Below are 22,333 nucleotides of genomic sequence, written 5' to 3' on the forward strand. Positions count from 1 at the left end.
ATCTTGCTCTGATATCAATTGTAGTGGTGTCAATCATGATGACATATGCAGAATTGATAAGATCGAGTGAATCATTCAAGAACCATGAACACGAAGAACGCAAGAGTAAATAAGTCGTTTAACCTTACATTAGTTTTTAGAAAGAGTACAAGTGTGTTTGTAATAATTCTCTCTCTAAACTAACTCTCACAAAGTTCTTCCTTATATAAAGTGGGCTTAATCCATTTGCGATTTTGATGGTTATTTTTGTAATGTTGGGTTTTTTTGGCTATTTTCTACAAAGTAATTAAGGAAATTGGCTATTTTGTAATTTTCTCATATAATAATATATCTAACTATTTTAAAAGTATAATCATTTATGTCTCCATATTTCCGAGACAAATCCAATAAGTACAATCACATCCAATACAATACCATATTTTCATAATCGTAATAATTTGCCTTGATTGGTAAACAAATAAATGATCAGTAACTTAAACAAACATGTCACAATAATCATTGATAACGACACATTTGTGATAGGATTCTTGGGCCACAAAAGAAGAGATCGTGTTTAACTTCAAGAAATCGAATACCTTCGTCTTCTTGGTGTCTTTACAAGCTGTTCACTGTTGCGTTGAGACCCACTTCCCATGTTCTCAAAGGTCGAAATTTTTGTAATTTTGCTTAATTTCTTCCATCCATTCAACCATGTCGATTGTTGTTTCAACTTTGCTACCTTATCATATCGGCTTTGTAGACTCTCCATCTCGTGTTGAAGCTCTACATACTTTGTTTTCACGGTTTCTAAATCAAATTTGAGTGTGTCAATGTCCTTCTTAGCCATTGCCCATCCATCTTGAAACGACTGTGGTGTTTCTTCAAGTAAAGTTTTTCGGTTTTCAATGATTGGTTGGTAGTGTAGCTCATGAGTATCTCTAGCTATTGTGTTGCTAATCTTCATCTGCTCCGAGAATATGACTTGGACTGCAACTCGGAGTGGAAGCCTCTCGTTTTGAGCAGCATGCATGCATGCGTCCTTCGAGAGCTTTTGACAATCCATGACTCGACATAGCCTTCTTCGTTCATGTTCTGAGAGCATTGGATGAGCCTGAAAATTTATCAAACTGTAAGATGGTTTTAGCAGACCAAACGTTTGATAGCCAACTATAGCTTTTATGAAAAATAAAATTACCAAATAATTGAAAGAAAAAAAGTATATTTGGATTTATGAAAAAAATCAAAAGACCTAAATAGTGCAAATTAAATTCAAATCGGATTCGATCCAACCAATTACAATTCAACTGGATCGGATTTCATAATTTGGTTGTTTAAAAAACAAAAATATTTAAAAAATATATAACTTGAATATTAATCGACTGTAAAATAAAAATAAATTGTTTAGTTGTAAATTAAAATTTAAGAATAACTATTAAAATTTAATATTTTACAATTTTTTTTTGAGAAGTATGTATTAAGGTTTTTAATGGGTAATATTTTCTAATCTATTTAGAAATATAATTTTGTAGATTATTAAATAATTAAAAAATGTGTATTAAAAACAAAAATATAAAAATATAAATAGTTTTTGTTCGGTTCTTTCTAGAATATGTAAATTTTATTTTATAAATGGTAAAATTCAAAATAATAATAAGCTTTTGTTAAAAAGTCATCGAAATATTCGAATAGCCAACCAAACAATTCAAAATGTCAAATTTATCTGCGTTTTATCCAAACACTGACAACAATTATTATTATCAAAAGTAGGTAGTTTTGATTTGGATTCTCCTGTCTGGAAATTTCTAATGTTACGTGCTACCAAAATGAAAAAGACGAGACAGTACCTTCAGATACGAATCAATCGCACGATATATGCCATCGTCGCAACTTCTAGCTGATTCCGGTAACGCCTCAGCCAGAACATGAAACTTGGTCAACGATAGGTTTTTATCCCTCGAAACCTCCGAAAGATAACCATCAACAAGCTTAGCAACTCTCATCTTCGCATTCATGTCATAACTTTTCCTCATCATCGGTTCCCCAGGGCTCGAGATTTCCATCTGTTCTTGAATCAAAAAATTCTCCAAAATTCGCTGAACAAGATCGACATCGTACATAGTCTCACTTCTGTTATAAGAAGGAATCAGAAGATCCGCCATTGTAGCCTCTTCGAGCTGCATCCCAACTCGTTTCTCCAGTTCTGTAACCAAAGCCGGTGCCACATTAACCATGGTCGCGATTCTTAATAAACGAAGAAGAAAGCTACACGAGACGCTATCGTTTTCTGATGGGATTATGCTAATCAGGCTCTCAATGATCGTTCTTTGACGATTTCCTTCTGGACTCGATGAGTGATCGCCTTTGCTCATTGCTATGATCATATGCAGCCCGCCTCTGTTACTTGATGCAACGCCATTGCTGCTACCAGTGCCTTCTTCGACTGAACCAGATGAACCCTCTTTGATCATCCCCGGAAGCCATTTCATGGCGTAATGCATGATCGCAGATCCAACCAATTCGCATTTCATTCCTTTTACTTTAATCGCAGTGATCACACGAACAAAATGATCAATTCTAAGAACCGAAACATCTTCGCACCACCAATCAGAAAGAACCTGGTCCGTACTTGGGCTCGAATCGTTATTGTGTTTTCCGGTGTACTGCCACCGTACATATTTAGGGTCGGAGGAGGTTTTCCAAGCTACCGATTCGCTACACCGCCTTACAATCTGGAGGTTTTCGGCCCATGGAGAGAATTCTTCGCAACTTTTAAGCACGGAGATTGAATCTTTCCATGAAGACAATACCACATAGTTGATAAAAGCTTCAGTTTTTAAAATCAAATTTCCTTCTTCGAGATCCTCCGTCATCTCAAGGTATTCAGCAGCACACCGGAGGCCGGTGATGATGGTGGCGGTCAGTTTAACGACGGCTCCGTAGCAGAACTTTGCTACTAACTCAAAAGCCTCTATCCCACCGGGTAACTCATCTAGAATCACCTTCTTTATGTCGACTTCTCTTGATTCATGTATGATCCTGTTCATTCTTCCACTTTTTGAAAGCAGCTGACACTTGAGAATTTGAAGCAAACACGCACAGAAACCAGTAGTAGAGTTAATTATCAGTTGCACACAAATAAATATATTTAAATTCATGAGAATCCAGATGGTTTGACATTTGTAAAGCCACTACCTTGTGCAAATTGAAGCTAATTTCACCAACTTGAATCAACAAATCGCTTGGGATATCAGTGATGGCATACCTGTGTTGATAAGAAGAACAATAAGATATGATAATTTGATCAACCATAAAAGTTGAAGTATAAGTTTGACTAAAAGAGATCGATGAAAGTAGGATTATGTGATCCATACCAAGATTGACCTCTTTGTTCGAACTTGTCAGTTTGGACACTATGCCTGCCACTAAGAACTCGATTATCGTAGTTTCTTGCACCTACGTCTGAATCCCACATGATGAGACCTGAAAAGTAGAAAGTGATGGTAGTCGAAGAAGAGAGGATATATAAATAATCAAGAATGATCAAAAATGGAAAACCCCATATGACTGTCATAGAAATGTGGGATTTATATGCAATTTCAAGATTATACGCTGTTTTGGGAGAGACCAGATAGATTTATTTTGATGATTGATATTTTGGATATTAACGTGTTAAAGTGATCAGAATTTGTGGATCTTTTTCTTCTTCTTTTTATTTATTTATTTATTTTTAATTTATGAACGGGCTTCTGGATCTTGTATATTAAAACTCTTTAGAGAAGAGTATGTTCTGTAATTCTGTATAAAATAAATACAATGTACAAATAAATAGAGAAGACAAAGCACATGAAAAGTCTAAAATAAACATAGGTACATGAAAAGACAAATAGAAACAAGTTAACGAATGAAATGATAATCCAACTCAATATGCTTAACCCGATTGTGAGAGATTGGATTTTGATTGAGAAACAGAGCACTACAATTGTCATATAGAAGTGTCAAGGATCGGGGGTAAAGCATGTAATTTTTGTAGAAGGTGAGTTATCCAAATGATTTCAGCTGCCAAATTTGTCATTACACGATATTCAGATTCACAACTCGATGAGGAAAATTAAAAGTACGGGGTCTAAAGTGCAATTGTTCAATAGTTGAACAAAAAACTCAGAACTTTCCACCATTAGGGTTGGATGGTTTCTAGAAGGATATTATAGGGTTTCAAGAATATCGCATGTGGATAAATAAGGAGCTGGATAATTACCAATTTGAAATATTATTATTATATTCCAATTATGGTTATCCATGGTTTCCTTGTACCACTATACAAAGGACCCTAACCCTTTGATTTTCGGTCACTCATTATTCCAAAGGGCAAGTCGAAAATCTTACATTCCCTCTCCTATCTCTGTAGTCTTCCTTCTTGCTAGTTTGAGTGTGAACCATTAGAGACACGACAATTGTTGTGTTTTCTTCCAAGAAGATCTACAAGTGAAGGCTTGTTATTATTTACTATAATAACAATAAGGTATGTAATTCTAAACCCTTATTTATGTTTTTTTTTGAAAATTGTCTAGGGTTTCTAGGGTTTCTTATTTGACGTTCTTAGTTATAGGTTCAATAGTGAAAACATAGATCCGTAGGTTGCATATGAACCTAAGAGTTTTAAGTTTATTTGTTTTACCTAAGTCCTATCAGTGGTATCAGAGCGTTTGGTTTGTTTTCAATTAAATAGTTATAATAGTAGAATTAGATCAATTAGGGTTTATAAAAATTAAACCCTAAAAGGCAAGAACTTCGACTAGGGTTAGGGTTTTTCGAAACCCTAGCACTTTCTTGTTGGATTTCGAAATTAGGGTTAGGGTTTTGAAACCCTAAACTTCCTCCCCAAGTTTTCGAAAATTACAAAGGTTGTTAAGGTTTCTATTTTAGATCATTGTTAGTTTAATTTGATTAAAAAGGATAATTATAAATTTGGATAACTCTTGCACTTTAATTTTTTAAAATTAGATGGTTAGGATTTGGAATAGATTATTTGACTAATTTAATTAGTTAATCCTTATTTGTTTCAATATATTTAATTAAATTGTTAACTTATAGATAAATATTAGATCATTTGGTTTATGTTTTAAATTTAAATTAAATGATTATTAATTTTCGGAATTAAAATTATAAACCTAGTATTTTGAAAAGTTTTAAAATACACCATATACTATATGTAAAATTAAAAGATTAATAATTACTATATGTAAAAGACTAAGTCGGTCAAATCGGGAGTATGTCTCATTCACGAAGTCATACTATAAGGGTAGTTTAAGGAATCGGCCTATAAAATGATCGTGATTGGGTATCCATTCTTACCCACCACTTTCTTGTATGGTGGAGGGTTGTTAGCCGAACGAATTTGATAGGACAACTAAATCTCATTAAATGTATAATGCTATTAAAATTACCATAACTTTTTTATTAAAATCTCAAATCTAGTTACTTTAGCAAAAATAAGAATTAACATGCTAACCCATGAAATTACACATTACACTTTATAAGTCGTTAGGGGAGCGTGTGTGGTTAACCTGATGGGTTTTATACAAACAATTATATGTGTGCATGCAACCCTAGATACGGATCTATGTTTTCACTATTAGTTATAAAACATTATGAACACAAAAGAAACCTAACATGCTACTAGGTAATTTTGAAAATCATGATGAAGAATGGAATACATACCTCTTGTTGTTATGTTGTAATAACAACTTGTATCTTGAATCTTCTTGTTTTTGAAAGCAAGTACCACAATTGTAGTACCTCTAATGGCTCACAAACACCAAGAGCCAATGGAGAGGCAAGAGAGAGAGAGAGAGTGAGAGAGAGAGAGAGGGGGGAGGTATGAAATTTGGCTCTAGGAACCCTAGGTATCAAGTGGCCGAATTTATTATGCCAAGGGGTCTTTTTATAGGTGTAGGAATTACGGTTTCAGTCCTTATCCTTATCTGATTGCTTAGCCACCAAGCAACCCAAAGGATAACCCTAGAAACCTTATCATGGACGAATTCTAAGGCCTTAGCCCCTTGAATTCGTCCTCCCTATCTTATAGGACATCCTTTGCCCTACTTTGTAGCTATCACATAATTACAGTTTAGTCCCCCTAGTTCAATTAACTTCTTTTGATCACAAAATTAATTCTCGACCAATGTTAACTAAATAAATATGATTTCTCTTTTAAATATATTATTCTTATAATATATTAATAAACTATAATAACCTTTTTCTATATTATTTCTCCAGTCAAGTTGCTTTGGTGAAGGCAACCCAAAAGGATCATGCACAACTGGGTCAAGTACTTACCAAATATGGTTACGGACTTAGACATTAATCCAACATAACCAACACACTAATAGGGACTAATAAAGAGTTGTAATAGATATCTTATAAATTATCATTGTTGATGGAGTGTGTGTAGTTTACCAACACATTAATTGGGATGATAAATGACAATGAGGTTACCAATCACATTTGCATGGTTATTCACATGTTGTTTGTGATCCTCAGTATCCAAGTCACAAATAGAAGAACATAATCTAAAATTAAACATGCCATTGAATAGTTTCAATGAATCTCAAAAGACCTAGGAATTTCACTTAATTTTATTTCTTTTCTGGTGAAATTGGTAAATCGTCATTTAACTAATTTTATAAAATTTACAACTAGATTACGACATCCCTTTTCTAAGTTATGAATTTTATAGTTGCGTCCTAGCCTTAACATTTTATTTTGGGTTACTATTAAGGATTATTCATATCTAAATAAAACTACCTTCCTTTTAAAGATGTCTACTCCAGCTGATGCTTCTGCTTCCTCCTCCTCCAACCACCATAACTTCTCCTTGCTCTGTATCTACTCCAAAGTCATATTTGATGGTTCCAATTACAATGATTGGATGCGGAACATAAAGATAGCCATTTGATTTGAGAACAAAGAGCATGTTCTCGAGAAAGAACTTGTTGAAGTCGAAGAAGGCAAAGCTACTCCTGAAGAATACGCCTCCTACCAAAAGCACTACGATGATGCAACAAAAGTTGCTTGCATCATGGTCGCCACTATGACCCCTTAGTTGCAGCGATTTTATAAGGACTATTAACCTTATGGTATAAAGGACCTTATGGAAAAGTACCATAAACGAGCTCGTCAAGAAAAGTACGAAGTGGTCAAGTCCCTCATGGCATGCGAGATAAAAGAAGGAGAATCTGTATGTAGCCACGTGCAAAGAATGTAACGATGCGTGGAGCGCCTTGTTAGGCTAAATGTGCGTTTTGATGAGGAGTTGGATATTGATATAGTCCTAAACTCCTTACTAAGTTTTTATGATCAGTTCATGTCACAACTAGAAATTTTGTGCCTTGTAACTACAACACATAAGTAAAATTTTGAATCAAAAACTTAAGAGCATGTATGATGCTTACTGTATGACATCAAAATTTGCAATCAAATACACCATACAAGCATTACAAATAGTCATCAAGCAAATGGGAAACCCTAGAAGTTCTTGTTTAGGTCCATTTTGGACTAGGACTTCCTTATTGGGCCCAATGGACCAATAAGTTTCCAATTTGACTATCTTGGGCTTAAAATCCTTAAATGGGCTCTAATTGGACCCACTTTCATGTATTTCAACATTTTGGGCCATATTGGGCCTAGAATGAAATAAATTAAATATTATGAACCATTATGAACCATAATTAACCTAAACTAGCCCAACAAAGTATAAAAATCACACTTATATTTTATAGGGCCAACAATCATTCAACTTAACTCTAGTATGGGCTTAGGGGCAATAAAGCCCAAAAATATTTTTCTTCTCTTCAAATTTCGGCCCAAGCCCATGAGAAAGGAAGAGTTGACTTTCATAGCCACCTCATTTTTGCATGCTGGTTCTCCATGCAACCTATCTCATACTTCCATGCACATGTCACCTCAAGATCTATTTCTTTCTCTCCCTCTTGCTCTCGACCAAACACAACACACACACACTCACAAAAATTCACTCCATTCTCTCTCTAAGTCTTGAAGAACATCTCCTCACTCCTTCTTCAAAAATTTCGAGATCTAAGGAGCTTTCAAGAAAATATCTCCACAAATTCTCCACTTAAGGTAAGATCAAGCTAAGATCTATGATTTTGGTACTTTGTTTTATCAAAATCTTCTTCTAATCCATGCAAAAATTTTGATCACTCTCCTAGAAACTCTCTAAATTTGAGATCTTCCAAGGAGAGGTACTAGGGCCAAACCTTCTTCTCACTTCTTCTAAAAGCCGAAACCACACCCAAAGGTGAGCTTCATACCCCCTATTTTTCGTTTTTTATAAGTTTTGTGGGGGGGAATACAAACAAATGTGTAGATCTATGAGTATATGTATGCTTTGTGTGATTTCTATGTTTATTTACATGTTCTTATGTGATTATGGTGTTGGATCTAGTAAAAAAGAACTCAAAAACCGAGATCTACCTTAGGTTGAATGAAATAAGTATAAATCATATTATTTCATACAAATCAACTCTAGAAAAATAACCATGTTGGTTAATATGAACTCTTTGCGCTAAAAATCCCATTTTTGGACTCAAAATGTTAAAAATATAAGGTTAAGGGGCCCAAAATGACAAAATACAAATTCTGATGGTTGAGATGAGTCAAAACAGTTTCAACAATGTATTTTCTAGAAATATACTCTTTTGAAGGATCAAAATGTGAAATTTTAAGCATAATGGGCCAAAAATGAACTTTTCGGCCCAATAAGGCCAAAAATGCGAGATTTTCAAATTAGAGGGGCTGAAACTATATCTTTCTGCAAAACAGGGGACTACTAGTGCTCCAAGTCCTTTTCAAGGGTTAAAAATACTTTTCATATTTAAAAGGGACCAAAGATGCAAAAATTTTCTATTTTGGGCCAAAAGTGTAAAAATTGCGAAAATAAAGGTTCCAGCCGAGAAAATTTCATTTTGAGGGACTAAAACTGTTTTTCAAATAATTTTGAGCTGAAAAATACCTTTTCTACAAAGTTTTGATACTAAAGTGTCAAGAAAAATGGTTTAAGGACTAAATAGAAATTCTTTTATACAAAGGGTCAAAAGTGTAAATTGATCCAAAAGAAAGGGGCTGCAAAAAGTAAAACTCTAATGTTTTAAACAATAAATCCGACATGATGAAATACTAGTACCTCGACTATCGGCGAAATATAATACACCTTCAACACCAAAATTCGCTATCAAACGAATTGATTCGGTCTCGAATCAATAACGAATCCGAAATTAATAACACGACGATACTTCAATACACACGCGGAAACCTCGGGAATTCAATACACACGCGGAAATTTCGGGAAGTCAATACACACGTGGGAATACACCAGACGTCGATACACCGTCTTTGGGCCCGAAAGTTTCAAATCGTGCTTGTTGGGCCTAGCTAGCCCAATGACATGATCTTTAGGCCCGAAGGAAACTCGCTTACATGTAGTTGGGCCTTATATGACCTAATTCCGTGTAAAAGGACTTTCAATGGCTTATGTGCTGTTGGGCCCCAAGGGTCCTCTGGTACTGCTAGTAAAGTCGAGAATTCACCAAATGCGAGTCGGGCTAAGGGCCCTTCGCATTCACGGTAGCCTTGAACGACTTATGGAAATACTGGGGGCTTCGCACCCTCTTTTTCTCCTCGGTTGTGGGGCTATGAGAAGTCAGGGTGGTTGGATTAAGTGAATAGTACGAACGACGCCTAAGGGATCGTTTGTATAGTTGTAAACTAGTCGTTTTCATTAATGCGTGTTTATAACAATTCACAATCCATAATTAATCCAATGTCACCTGGACTCATCGAATACACACGTCGTAACGGTATAACAAAATATAAAACACTTGATTCATAGTATTAGGAAAACATCGGGTTTTCCTAGGGTTTTCAATTAATACACCTACGATATGCATACCGAGTTTACAAAATTGTACTTTTACATTTATAGAAACAAACAAGCATACTTACGGATCTTCACACTTTTTTTTATACTATGCTCTTTTAAGAAAATATCGGATTTTCTGGTGATTTTCAAAACAATACAAACCACTATATTTCAAACATTACTTATGAACTGACCAACATTTCATATGTTGACGTTTTTCAAAATACTTGTATTCTCAGGTAACAGGTAAATCGAAAAGGAAAAATGTACTCAGTAACGTGTTGCTGTTGTTTTAATTAGTATCGAACAATTTACTTTTGGGCATGTAATATTATGGATCAATCTACTGAATGTAAACGCTACCAGTTGTAACATTTCAATGCTTGGTAATGTATGATGTTATGTTTCATGTATATTCATTGTGATGGTATTCAATTGAGTCACAATAGCCCTCGGACGTTTCCGTCGTCTGGTTCGGGGGTGTGACAGTTCATACTAACCTATCATTTGAACAACAGTGAGACCACCTTGGCTCAATTACACAACTTACTGCAGACTGTTGAGATAGGAATGAAGGGTAAGAACTCAAACCCTAATCCTACTAGTGCCCCCATTCTGGCCATTTAATATACTGAAGAATAAGTTTGACTCTTTGAAAGTGATCAAACTTTGTCAGCCGATATTGAAGTGGATTTGAGTATGACTCACTAGTGGTAGTAAAAGTATGTGTGTTGAAAGTGGAGTAGAAGTTATTTTTGCATCCAACATTTTCGCACGATCTGAAATTTCCCGAGCATATTTGGATTGGTTTAGGAGTAGGCCATCATTAGTGTAAGTGACTTCAAGCCCAAAAAGTAGTTGAGATCACCCACATCTTTAACTACAAATTCTTTGTTTAACATGTCAATGAATGATTTAACAACGGTGTTTTGATCTCCGATGAGTATCAAGCCATCCACATAGACCAATAAATACATGATGCACGAATCCCTTTTAAAAATAAAAAGGGGCGCATCAGCGCGACTACAAGAGAACCCGTTTGACATTAACAATGAGTTGAACCAATGAAACCATGCACGTGGTGCTTGTATAAGAACATATAAAGCCTTATTTAATTTACACACATGATTGGGAAATTAGTGATTGGTAAAGCTCGGGGGTTGTTCCATGTATATTGTCTTATGAAGATATCCATGCAAAAAAAGCATTGTTTACATCGATATGATGCAAGCTCTAATTGTTGAGGACATCCGAGGAGAGTATATTATGAATAATAGAGGCTTTAAAAACTAGGCTAAATGTGTGAGAGTAATCAATACCCGGTGTCTTGATATATCCATGAGCAACAAGACGAGCCTTATGACGTTCAATAGAACCATCAGAATGAAAATTGGTCCAGAACAGCCATTTGGACCCAACAATGGGATGACTGGGTGGACGAGGTACAAGGGTCCATATATTGTTCTTATGTAACGCCTCAAGTTCATTATGTATTTGTAACGCCCGTGTTTCTAGGCTAAGCATTATTATAATGATGTAATAATTAGGGTCAACAATTGTAACATTTTTTGAAGTAATAAAGAGGAATTATTTGAGTATTATGTGATTTTGTGAGCATTATACTTATTTATAATGACATAATAAAATAATAATTAAAATAATCATAAAAAATAAAATAATAGATAAACTCAATATCTATGAAGAAAGTTGAAGTAGTCGTAACAAGGATTTCGGGGATATAAGGAACGCTGAAATCCGAATTATAACGAAGAAGTTATGGCCTGTCGAAGTTTCGCGACAAAACTGGCACGACATCGGGAATCGTAAAAAGTGAATTTTCGATGAAATACTTTTTAGCCTTAGAGATCTAAATGAAACTCGTAGTATACATTAAACCTAGAGCATGCATAAAAAGAACGTCCAAATCTTTTCATATGAGGAAGTTGTGATTTTTCTAAGATTTAGCATAATAGTGCACATCCCGGAATTCGAATTTTAGATCGACCAAATTTTAACCAACACAATCTTAATGAGAATAGAAGATCTTGTTAATAAGAACTCAATGATATATAGACAGACGAAAACGGACGTTGGATGACAAAGTTATGAATTTTTAATAGACTTTACCTATCCAGGCTTGTTATAATATATCTTTAAAAATAAATTCACAATTAGCCGACGGAATCTAAATGAAAGTCGTAGAGTACGTCGCCGCCTACGTGTGGATATAAAGAAATTCTTAAACGGGGCTTGTATGGAAAAGTTATGGAATTTAGAAGTCAGAAGTAGGCTGATGTAAAGAGGTTGACATGGCAAAATCTGGACCCTTGCTTTCACACCACGGTCCCACATCCGGAGGCAACATCTGCCCCCTCGTATGCAAAACGTATCCCTCATACGTGCAACATAGTAGGTACGCGAAGTTTACCCCTGAGGAATGCCCAGCGTAACCGAAGATCAGGCCTTATAAATACCATGTGAAGCTCACTCCAATTCCACACATATTAACCCTTTTCTCTCTCTCTCTCTCTAACTTCTCTCTAAACCCCTCCCAACCCTTACTACTTCCCAAGTGCTAAGAGGCGGGTCCCAGAGTGCCAGAAGGCTCCGAGAAGAAGAGATTTTGGCTCGGAAGTTCTGCCCCCGCAGAGCCCAGTTCCTAGCCAAACCCTCTTATAAGTAAGTTATGCTTACCCTACTTAATTATAGCTTATGTTTAAGTTTATTTTCGTTATTATGGACTTATAAACAATATATATATATATATATATATATATATATATATATATATATATATATATATTATAAAATATAATTTATAAAGTGTTATTATAATATTTTCTAACTACTCGCGGTATGGGAAATTTGGTTTGAACGGCCGCATAGGTTTGTTGGATTTTAGATTGGCTATAATGCCAAAATGGTCCTGCCCTCTGGTATTTTACGTATGGCCCCTGTCTGTACATAGTGGTTGAAAAGTATTGTTTAACACTTATAAAAAAAATATAGCTCGTAGAGCTAATAACTAGTCGCAATAAATATTAGACTAAAATCTAGCGGTAATGATATCAGGTTTTGTCGAAGGAAAATAGAATTGTTAGAAGTGATGTGCTGCCCGAGTTTGGAATCACCACTTTAACTAGTGAGTGCATAATTACTTTCATCTTACACATAGATATCATGCATTTAATATAAATTACGTGCTATGTGTGCATATTATCTGTGTTCTTGATCTTTATGCTAGATGAACAAAATATACATTTTTTATTCAATTTAAACTGTATATGTATTTTATACCTATAATTATGATGGGTAAAAATGGGTAGATGATATAGATGATGAAATAATTGATGAGAGACATCGATATTTAAGATGATCCACTCATCTAGCGGAATATAGATGACGACCACGGAGTATTCTGCATAGTCTAGTGGAACGCTAGCATGCTCACCAAATATACTCCATTCCCTTCATGGTTGCCTTATTTGACATGTATTGCTGAGGAACCCCTAAGCAATGTTGTCATCCCGGTGAAAGTCCTTAGGCTAGGTACCTTAGTTTAGATGCCTTAGGGAAAGAAAGTGAGGATAACGGGAATGGGTAATCGGGTTGTTTAATTTGATGAAATTAATAAACTTAATTATTGTGGGTTGAAAACCCTATGTGCTCAACAGGATCCCAAAGCTAACCCACTCAGTTTATTGTATACAGGTAGTGGCAAGAGAGCATAGTAGTGACAATCCGATGAGAGATCAATAGATTATAGGCCACTTGAATAAATAGATGTTGTAAGGCCTATGTTGTTTCTGTTTATGCATCTGGTCTGTATTGACAATGACATCCCAAGGTTTTTAATATAATGAAAATACATTTTTTCGGAAATGTTTTGATAAATTCTTTATCATATTTTTTGGAACAAATTCGACAACATATTTATTTAAAATGATACTCTAATTTTCAAATAAAGCATAAACAAATCAGCCTTTTCTGGCCGTGAAATTGGGGACGTCACAGTTGGTATTAGAGCATTAGTTTAAGAGAACTTGGAATTTGTAGGATTTCTAGACTTAAATTTAGAATGCTAAACGATGATTCTTAGACGAGTGTCTACTATATTTTAGACACACGCACTAGCTTATTTTAGGAAAGATGCCTAAATTGATATTATATGCTAAATGATTTATGTTATAGCTATAAAGATGCTTTATATGCTATTATTTGATTGAATCTATGATCTGTTGCCGACCGGAGCTAGAAACTTTATGTGTTTAGAATTCTAAATGTATAAATTATGGTATTAGAACTAGCATGTAACTTTTCGGAGTGACAAGGAAGAATAAAACATCTATCGAAAATAAAGATCTAAATTCACCTACTTTGGTGTATAGATCAACATGGCGAGAACCCGAAGTGGATTCGGAAGCGTTAACGAAAATGCTAATCAGTAGCCTGTGATTGAGCATGTACTAGAAATAGTAGTTGTACCTGAACCAATCATAATGGAAGGAGTCCAAGCGATGATTAGGGCTATGATAGCCAAATAAAGAGATGAGATGAGCCAGATGTTGCATGATAGGGATGAACCTATTATACCTATCATACAACCAAAACTACCAAACGAAGGAAACTATAGTTAGAATGTCAGTCAAGCTGAGCGATGATTAGGGCTATGATGGCCGAATAAAGAGAGGAGATGAGCCAGGAGTCCAAGAGACGATTGGGGCTATGATGGCCGAATAAAAAGAGGAGATGAGCCAGATGTTGCATGATAGGGATGAACCTACTGTACCCATCGTACAACCACCAAGTCTTTCTGGAAGTCCAACGCCGGTGGAAGTCATGAATTGGATCTCCGAGATGGAGATGATGTTTGAAAGTTGCGACTGTAGCAACAAACAGAAGACCGCTCTCGTGGTTACATTGTTAAATTTAGGAGTACTAAGCTAGTGGAAGCTACTAGATGATACCATGCCCAAGGGAGAAGCTAGCAAGATATCTTGGGAAGACTTTTTGGTGCAATTAAAAATGCAGCACTGCTCTGAACAGGATCTTCTGGAGATCAACAACGAATTTCAGAACCTAAAGAAGGGAAGAATGAGTGTCACCAAGTATGCTGCAATTTTTATGGAGAAGATGAAGCTTGTTCCTTACCTATTTCCGACTGAACTCTCTAAGGTCAACAAGTTTGCTAATGCGTTGCAAGAGGACTTTGGTCCAAATGGTCAAGCAAGCAACCACTTTGAAAGTCGTCATCTGGGCAGCAAAGAACGTTGAGACCCAAATAAGGGAGAAGGGTCTGGAGAGAGCTGAGGTTGGAAAGAAAAGGAAGTTTGATGGATCTTCAAGGACCAACAAGAAAAGGAAATTCTCAAAGTGTGGTTCAAATAAGTTTGGAGGAGGAGGTGAAGCTAAGTGGTGCGAAAAGTGCAAAAATAAGCACTTTGGAAGATGGAACGGGGAGGTGACCTGTTACAAATGTGGAAAGATTGGGAATTACGCCAACGAGTGCACACCCATCAAGAGGGTGTTCTATGGATGTAACGAAGGACGACATAGCGCAAAGGACTACCCGGAAAAGAAACAGGCAGCAAGACCTAATGTTCCACCGAGGCCAAAAGGAAGAGCATTCCATACGACACTGGAAGCCGCAAAGGATGCAATTGATGTCAATATGCTGTTTGATTCGGTAGCAAATTACTCCTTTATATCACACAAATTTTGTGGAAGACTAACATTCCCTATAGATAAACTTGAATTCTCTAGTTGTAGAAGTTTCCAGTGGCAAATTCATACCTGTTAGCGATTGAATTAAAAACATCATCATCGAGTTAAACGGGAATAAATTCCATGAGGAGTTGTTGCCTATTGATTTGAACGGTTTCGACATCGTGTTACGAATGGATTGGCTTAGTGCAAACGATGCCAGGATACTATATAGGAAGAAGATGATGAGAGTAAACCCACTTGGAAAAGAGTCATTTATGGTGTATAGGGACAAACGTAGAGTGAATTCTGGAATCATTTCCCTGATGAAATCCAAAAAATGTTTGTCTATAGGATGCACATCATACTTGGCATTTGTGACAGATACAAAGAAGGAGAAGATGTGACAACCATCAAATTCTTGTTAAGTCAAAGTCAAAAAAAGTCAATAGGTCAAACGGATACACTCAATTAGTACTTGTAAGATAGGGTGTATTCTATGTTTTCTAATGTACAACTTTCTATCAAAATACAAAGTGTCACTTGGAAGTTTCAAATATTCAGAAAATTCTAAACCCTAACCAGGGTGAGTGATGTAATAACTCTATAAAACACTATTAAGTACTCTTAGGGGGTATAAAATACTCTTAACAAGGCATAATGGGGTTTACGAACCTTGCCTTATTAGGCTAAACACTAATGAAGGCCACCGGGAAAGCCTCTCTCAATCTCTCCCTCTCCCAAATCTCTCTCAAGTCTCTCTCAATTTTTTATAAACATCCATACTATCCCAACCCCTTCCTTTTTTGAAAACAACTCAAAACCAAAGGAGAAAACACCAAAAAAGGACTCTTTGGTCCGAAACTCTTTTGGTCTGGAAACCTCTTGATCCGGACACCCTTTTACTTCGGAAACTCTCTTCTGATTCAGAACTTCTGATCCAGAACATTGTTGACTCCAGACCATCTGAGGAAACTAGAAATATCGAATCCTTCTGAAGATCTCGCTCCAAAAGGCTCGCACACCGGAAGCATCGCATCTTGGAAGGATCAGGCGATTTCGGAACTGCAAAATGACTTCGGAAGTTGAAGGCCAGCTTCAGGACTCCTCTATTTGCTCCGGAAATGACTTCTTGACCCTGGAAGCCTCGCAGAATCGGACCCCATTCTGGATTTTTGACCATTTCGGACCTCTTAGCAGTTTTAGGAGTATTTGACGTCAAGAACACCCTCAAACTCGTATGTCTCATGACTCAAACCCTCTAAACTCGTATTTTATGCCAACCTTGAAGAGTTAGAACACATTTTATGAATAATGTCTAAGACTTATTATTTTATTCATATGGTAATCACCCACTTTATGTCACTATTCACACCTTACCTAGTCAAATCGTTGTCCTTTTTCAACTCATCCCCACACTCCATCAGAATGCCTTAACCAAATCCACCCAAGAGATCTTATCCTCAACATTACCCAAGAGATCTTATTCTCAACAATTCCCAAGAGTCTCACTTACCTTTATCCAAAGACAAACATTTTCTCCCTCTCTTACTCTTTTCTTCTCTCTGGAACTCAAAACTCCTAGGAAGTCACAAATTCTTCCCTCACTTTTGGTAAGTGCTTCATCATTACTCTTAAACATACTACATTACTTCACTCAAAACATGTATTTCTTATATAAATATCGCCATATTTGTTCTTAGGATCTTCAAATCCTTAGGCATTCTCCAAGTGTTCTTGGCTTGGAAACCTCCTTTTCTTCAACCATACATCTCAGGGAATCACTCATCTAGTTTTATGGGGGAGAATACAAGTTACAACATCACAACATGCTTAAACACAAACAACAACTTTCAATAGAAAAGTTATGGTCCAATCAAAAACTATTTTGACCACCTTAAACTCAATAATTTTTCAAAACTATTCAATATGCAAATAGCTCAGGTTTGTAGCTTTCAAAGGACTACCTACAAATAATCATACGATTTTTCTTCAATTTATGGTGATTTTTACAAAACTGCCTATCAATACAGCAAAGATTTCCGACCAGTCTGTGAAAATTGTCATTTTTACACTAGTTGGGGATCATTAAAAATCATAATATAAATCATGAGCTTCATAAACACATTTTCTGAACTTTCGGAATAAAACCGATTTAGATTTCGACTCACGATGATTTTTCTGTGATTTTTACAAAAACGGTGACAGAAAAGTAAAACTAGTTACAAACAGTTTACATGTTTACTAACACTTTGTAATGTGTTGAGAAAAGTTTTTATCAATGATGACTACATATTAGTTATGTTTCCTGTTAAGTTACACTTATGAAACAAAAATACTCGTTCATTAAAAGGGTTCTTAGTCATTACAAACATACAAGATGAACTATAATAAGTATACTTTATGTTTTGATAAATTATGTTACATCAACTCTATGAACTTACTAAGGAAGGTTATATTCCTACTACAAAAAAGATTTACAATCACACTACATGTAAACTCGTTAAATCCGGTTGTGAGGCACTACTTCATTGTACTCTTAGAGTACTGTTTAAAATCCTATAGTTATAACCAGAGTCTCTTGTAGGGAGATCGTGATACTTGTATATACATATATATTGGGATTGGAAACCCACACCTTAGCTGCATGCAACAGCTAGATCGGCAGGTCTGGGGTGTCAAATGTCATAACATTCCGATGCCTGAAGAACGTCATAACAGGTTACTATGTCAATCAGTATGGTTATAATAACTCACTTAGGGAGATAACGACAAACATAGTTTACGGGGATATCTACATTCTAATGGGTTTTATGACTATAAAACTGCTTACACTATTATAAGTATGGAAAAATACTTGTATATTTCGGTCTTTGGGTCTTAAGACTGCAACTCATTTAATAAGGAAAATATTGGATTTTCTTGTGCATACACTACATTTACAAAGAATGGTTTTCAACTTTATAAACAAAAGCTTATGCACTTACCAACGTAATCGTTAACACTCTTTCAAAACATACTAGTATTCTCAGGTAATCAATAAAAACAGGTGACTACCACCTTTTGAGGATGGAACACTTCGGCGTTAGACAAACCATTTTATCATTATATTGTACTTGATTTTGAAACATGTACTCACAAAACCATGTAATTTTGTTGATTCTATTTATGATGGTTGTATTTACTTTGTGTTGGATTAGTGTCTAAGTCCATAACTATTTTGGTATGTACTTGACCCGATAGTGCATGGTCCTTTTGGGTTGCCTTCACCAAAGCAACTTGATTGGAGAGATAACTAGAGAGAGAGGTTATTATGATTTATTAATATGTTATAAGAATAATATATTAAAGGAGAAATCATATTTGTTTAATTAATATTGGTCAATAATTAATTAAGAATTAATTTTGTGATCAAATGTAATTAATTAAACTAGAGGGGCTGAATTGTAATTATGTGATAGTTACAAAATAAGGTAAGGATTATCTTAAGGATAGGTTGGACGAAATTGAGGTGATAAGGACCTTAGAATTCGACTATGATAAGGATTCAAGGCTTATCTTATGGGTTGCTTGGTAAGCAAGCAACTAGATAAGGATAAGGACTGAAACCCTATCTCTACACCTATATAAAGACCCCCCAAGGCTCATGAATTCGTCCATGCCTTCCCAAGAGGTCCTAGAGACGAATTCTTATACCTCTCCTCTCTCTTTATACCTTCTCCATTTGCTCTTGGTGTTTGTAATCCATTAGAGGAGTGACACTTGTGACTCTAAGCATTCCAAAGTCAATTCAAGGAGGAATTAGGATTGTTATTGCTACATAACAATCAAGGTAACATTATAAACCTATTCTCATGTTAATATGATTACTTGTATGCTAGAATTAGGGTTTATAGTCTTGGATAACTTGCATGTACAATAGAGAAACCTAGATCCAAGCATTAGGGTTTGTATGAGCACATAGGATGTCTTATGACCAAAACCCATCAGTGGTATCAGAGCCTAGACTGGTTTCTATTGTATTGATGCTTGATATGTATAAAAAAAAATTCAATTGTATGAACTTGACATATTAGGGTTTATTGCCAATTAACCCTAGGAGGCTAAAGTTTTTTTTTTTTTTTTTTCGAGATTAGGGTTTGCAAACCCTAATTTGCAAGAGTTTGAATAAGATCTTCAAATCCTTTCCTTAAACCCTTAAATTTCGAAATCTAGGGTTTGTTTTAATCCCTTGATTTTCGAAATTAGCCTCCTCCCCAAGATAAGATCCTAAATTTTAGGGATTTGGATTATCCCATATCTTGTAACTATCCTCTAATTGTTAAATATGGTAATTATAGATTTTGCATTATCCTATCCTTATTTTCGAAATCTATAGAGATATTTAAGGGATTAGGATATCTTAAATGTATAAATGGTAATTATCCTCATGATTTAGATAATCCCTTATGATTTAATAATTAAATTAATAGTGTAATTCAAAATAATTATTAAATCAAGAGTTTTAGTATTTGATTTTTTTAATTTAAATGTCATAAATTCGAAATTTTTTAAGAAAGATTAAAACTAAATTGTTTTGAAAAGTTTCAAAACTTGCCCTCAAGTTTTGGAATTTAAATTTTGATTAATTGTTTAATTTTGATGTATATTTAAATTCTAAACCCTAATGTTTTGAAATGTTTCAAAACTTGCTCTCAAGTTTTGGAATTTAAAAGTTGATTAAAAGTTTAATTAGGAATGTTAAATTCTAAAACCTTATTATAGTTTTGAAAAAGTTCAAATCACACCCTTATGGTTTTATTAATTAATTAAGGTGTATAATTAAAAGAGGTTTAATAAATCCATAAAGTTTTTGGTTTAAAATTTAATTGAATTAAAAGTATAATTGTTAAATTTGACCACCTAATATTTTAAAAGTGTAAAATACACCCTATACTATATATAACATTAAAAGTCTAACACTATATATATGTATGAGTAAAAGTCAGTCTTACCGTTAGTAGGCCTCATTCACGAAGCTAGTCTATAAGGGGTGTTTAAGGAAATTGCCTATAAAATGGCGATTGAATGGGTATCCACTCTTACCCACCGCACTCTTGACTAGTGGAGGGTCGTTAGCCGAACGGGTAAGATGGGACAAAAACCTTCCATTATAAGTATAATGAATTACTAAAGTAACTAAATGTTTTCATAAAATTCCCAATCTTAGTTACTTAGGCAAAAGTGAATTGATGCAATTCCATGAAATTACACTTTGTGCCCTTGGGAAGACGTTAGTGGAGCGTGTGTGGTTTACCGGCACACTAAATGGTTCAAAGCAAAGGTAGCAAAGGGTGACTCAATGTTTGTCATAGTTCGGTGGAGCGTGTATGGTTTACCGGCACATCGAATAGGTGACTGTAACATGTGAGGGCACCATGTAAGTTTGCATGGTTATTCACACCCGCTTTGTGATCCTCGGCATCCCAGTCACAAACAAGAGGGGCATATCGAGATTTAAACATGCCATTGAAAGTTCAATGAATCTCAAAGGATCTAGGAGTTTTCATAGATTTAAAACTTAAATTCTTTTTCGTTTTTCGTGGTGGAAATTAGTGAATCGTCATTCACTTACCTTCAAATATTATGCAATTAGGGTTACGATATCCCTCTCCCGAGTTGTAGAATATTGTGTTGGGTCCTAGCCTTAGTATCTCATTTGGGTGATTTGATAAGGACTCATTCAATCAACTAACTTGAATTCGTTTTCTCCCGTATTGTAGATGTCAAAGTTTGACAACTATGGTCTTCTCAAATCCCGTGGAACAAGCATTCCACATGAAGATGATATTCCACGATTCGATCGAGGAACAAGAGATCATACTTCACTTCCTCCTCCTCCTCCAATCATTCTCCCTAACCCACAAGTTCAAAGGCTTGAAAAGTTCAAGATCACTCAAGCTTTTTTGGCAAGTAAACATAAAGAAGGAAAGTCAGTGTGTGCACACGTCATAGGGATGAAGTCACACATTGATAGGTTAAGAATGTTGGGATCCGTTGTTTGTGAGGAAATAGCTGTTGATTGGGTTCTGCAGTCACTTCCTAACTCATATAGTGAGTTCGTAAGAGAGTACTATATGATGAACCGCGACGTAACCCTTATAGATCTCACCTATATGCTTATTGCTGCTGAATCAGAAATGTTTTGGCACAATGGAAAAGAAAATTTGATTGGTGAATCTTCCTTCAAGATCTCTATGGATATCGACAATGGCAACGAAAGACATGCTATGATCGAAATGTTTGATCATAAGAGAAAGGCGATGTCTGAAGTAGTTCCAAAAGAGTCAATTTGCTTTTATTGCCAAGAGAAAGGGCATTGGAGACGAAGCTGCCCTATTTACCTAAGAGATCTAAGAGATGGGAGAGTCAAAACGTATGGCTTTGCTTTAGGTAAAATCCATTGACTAACTCTTTTAAGCTTGTATTCTAGATTCTTAATACATAATGTGATAAGTTTACAATTGATGTTTTGTAGGATCGAAGAAAAGAAAGGAAGCTTAAGGGAAGAAGTGAGCAAAATCTAACCATGAAGGAATGGATTTCGATCGCATTTCTCGAAGATTAGATTCTTGAGCTACTACTTAGAGTTAGAATTAGATTGCTAAGAAAGATGTATTAGCATAGTTTTTCAATGAATTACATTGTAAGGACAAAATTTTTCCGCACTAAAAT

General features: G+C 35.3%; 1 protein-coding gene across 2 annotated transcripts; it reads right to left on the reverse strand.

Moving 5' to 3' along the window:
* Positions 1–302: 302 nt before the first annotated feature.
* Positions 303–3,720, reverse strand: LOC145053953 (root phototropism protein 3-like). Of its 2 annotated transcripts, none has more exons than XM_079002079.1 (4): positions 3,351–3,720; positions 3,172–3,241; positions 1,824–3,050; positions 303–1,090 (listed from the first exon to the last, which is right to left on the reverse strand). In XM_079002079.1, exons 1-4 carry the CDS (start codon positions 3,548–3,550, stop codon positions 560–562), a joined length of 2,028 nt encoding a protein of 675 aa, XP_078858205.1. In that variant the 5' UTR covers positions 3,551–3,720; the 3' UTR covers positions 303–559. The 2 variants fall into 2 exon arrangements, with proteins under 2 accessions (XP_078858205.1, XP_078858206.1); XM_079002080.1 differs by having other exon boundaries at positions 924–1,106.
* Positions 3,721–22,333: the final 18,613 nt, after the last annotated feature.

Source organism: Lactuca serriola, chromosome 5 (assembly GCF_051521515.1).
Source record: "Lactuca serriola cultivar US96UC23 chromosome 5, Lser_US96UC23_V15, whole genome shotgun sequence".
In the NCBI taxonomy this organism is placed as follows: domain Eukaryota; kingdom Viridiplantae; phylum Streptophyta; class Magnoliopsida; order Asterales; family Asteraceae; genus Lactuca; species Lactuca serriola.

Excerpts from the sequence above, each read along its gene's own strand:
- LOC145053953 (XM_079002079.1), bottom strand. The coding sequence starts at position 3,550 with ATGACAGTCATATGGGGTTTTCCATTTTTGATCATTCTTGATTATTTA. Across the intron at positions 3,051-3,171 it reads TTAGCTTCAATTTGCACAAG|TGTCAGCTGCTTTCAAAAAG; the intron begins GTAGTGGCTTTA and ends CAAATTCTCAAG. Across the intron at positions 1,091-1,823 it reads CGATTGATTCGTATCTGAAG|GCTCATCCAATGCTCTCAGA; the intron begins GTACTGTCTCGT and ends ATAAATTTTCAG.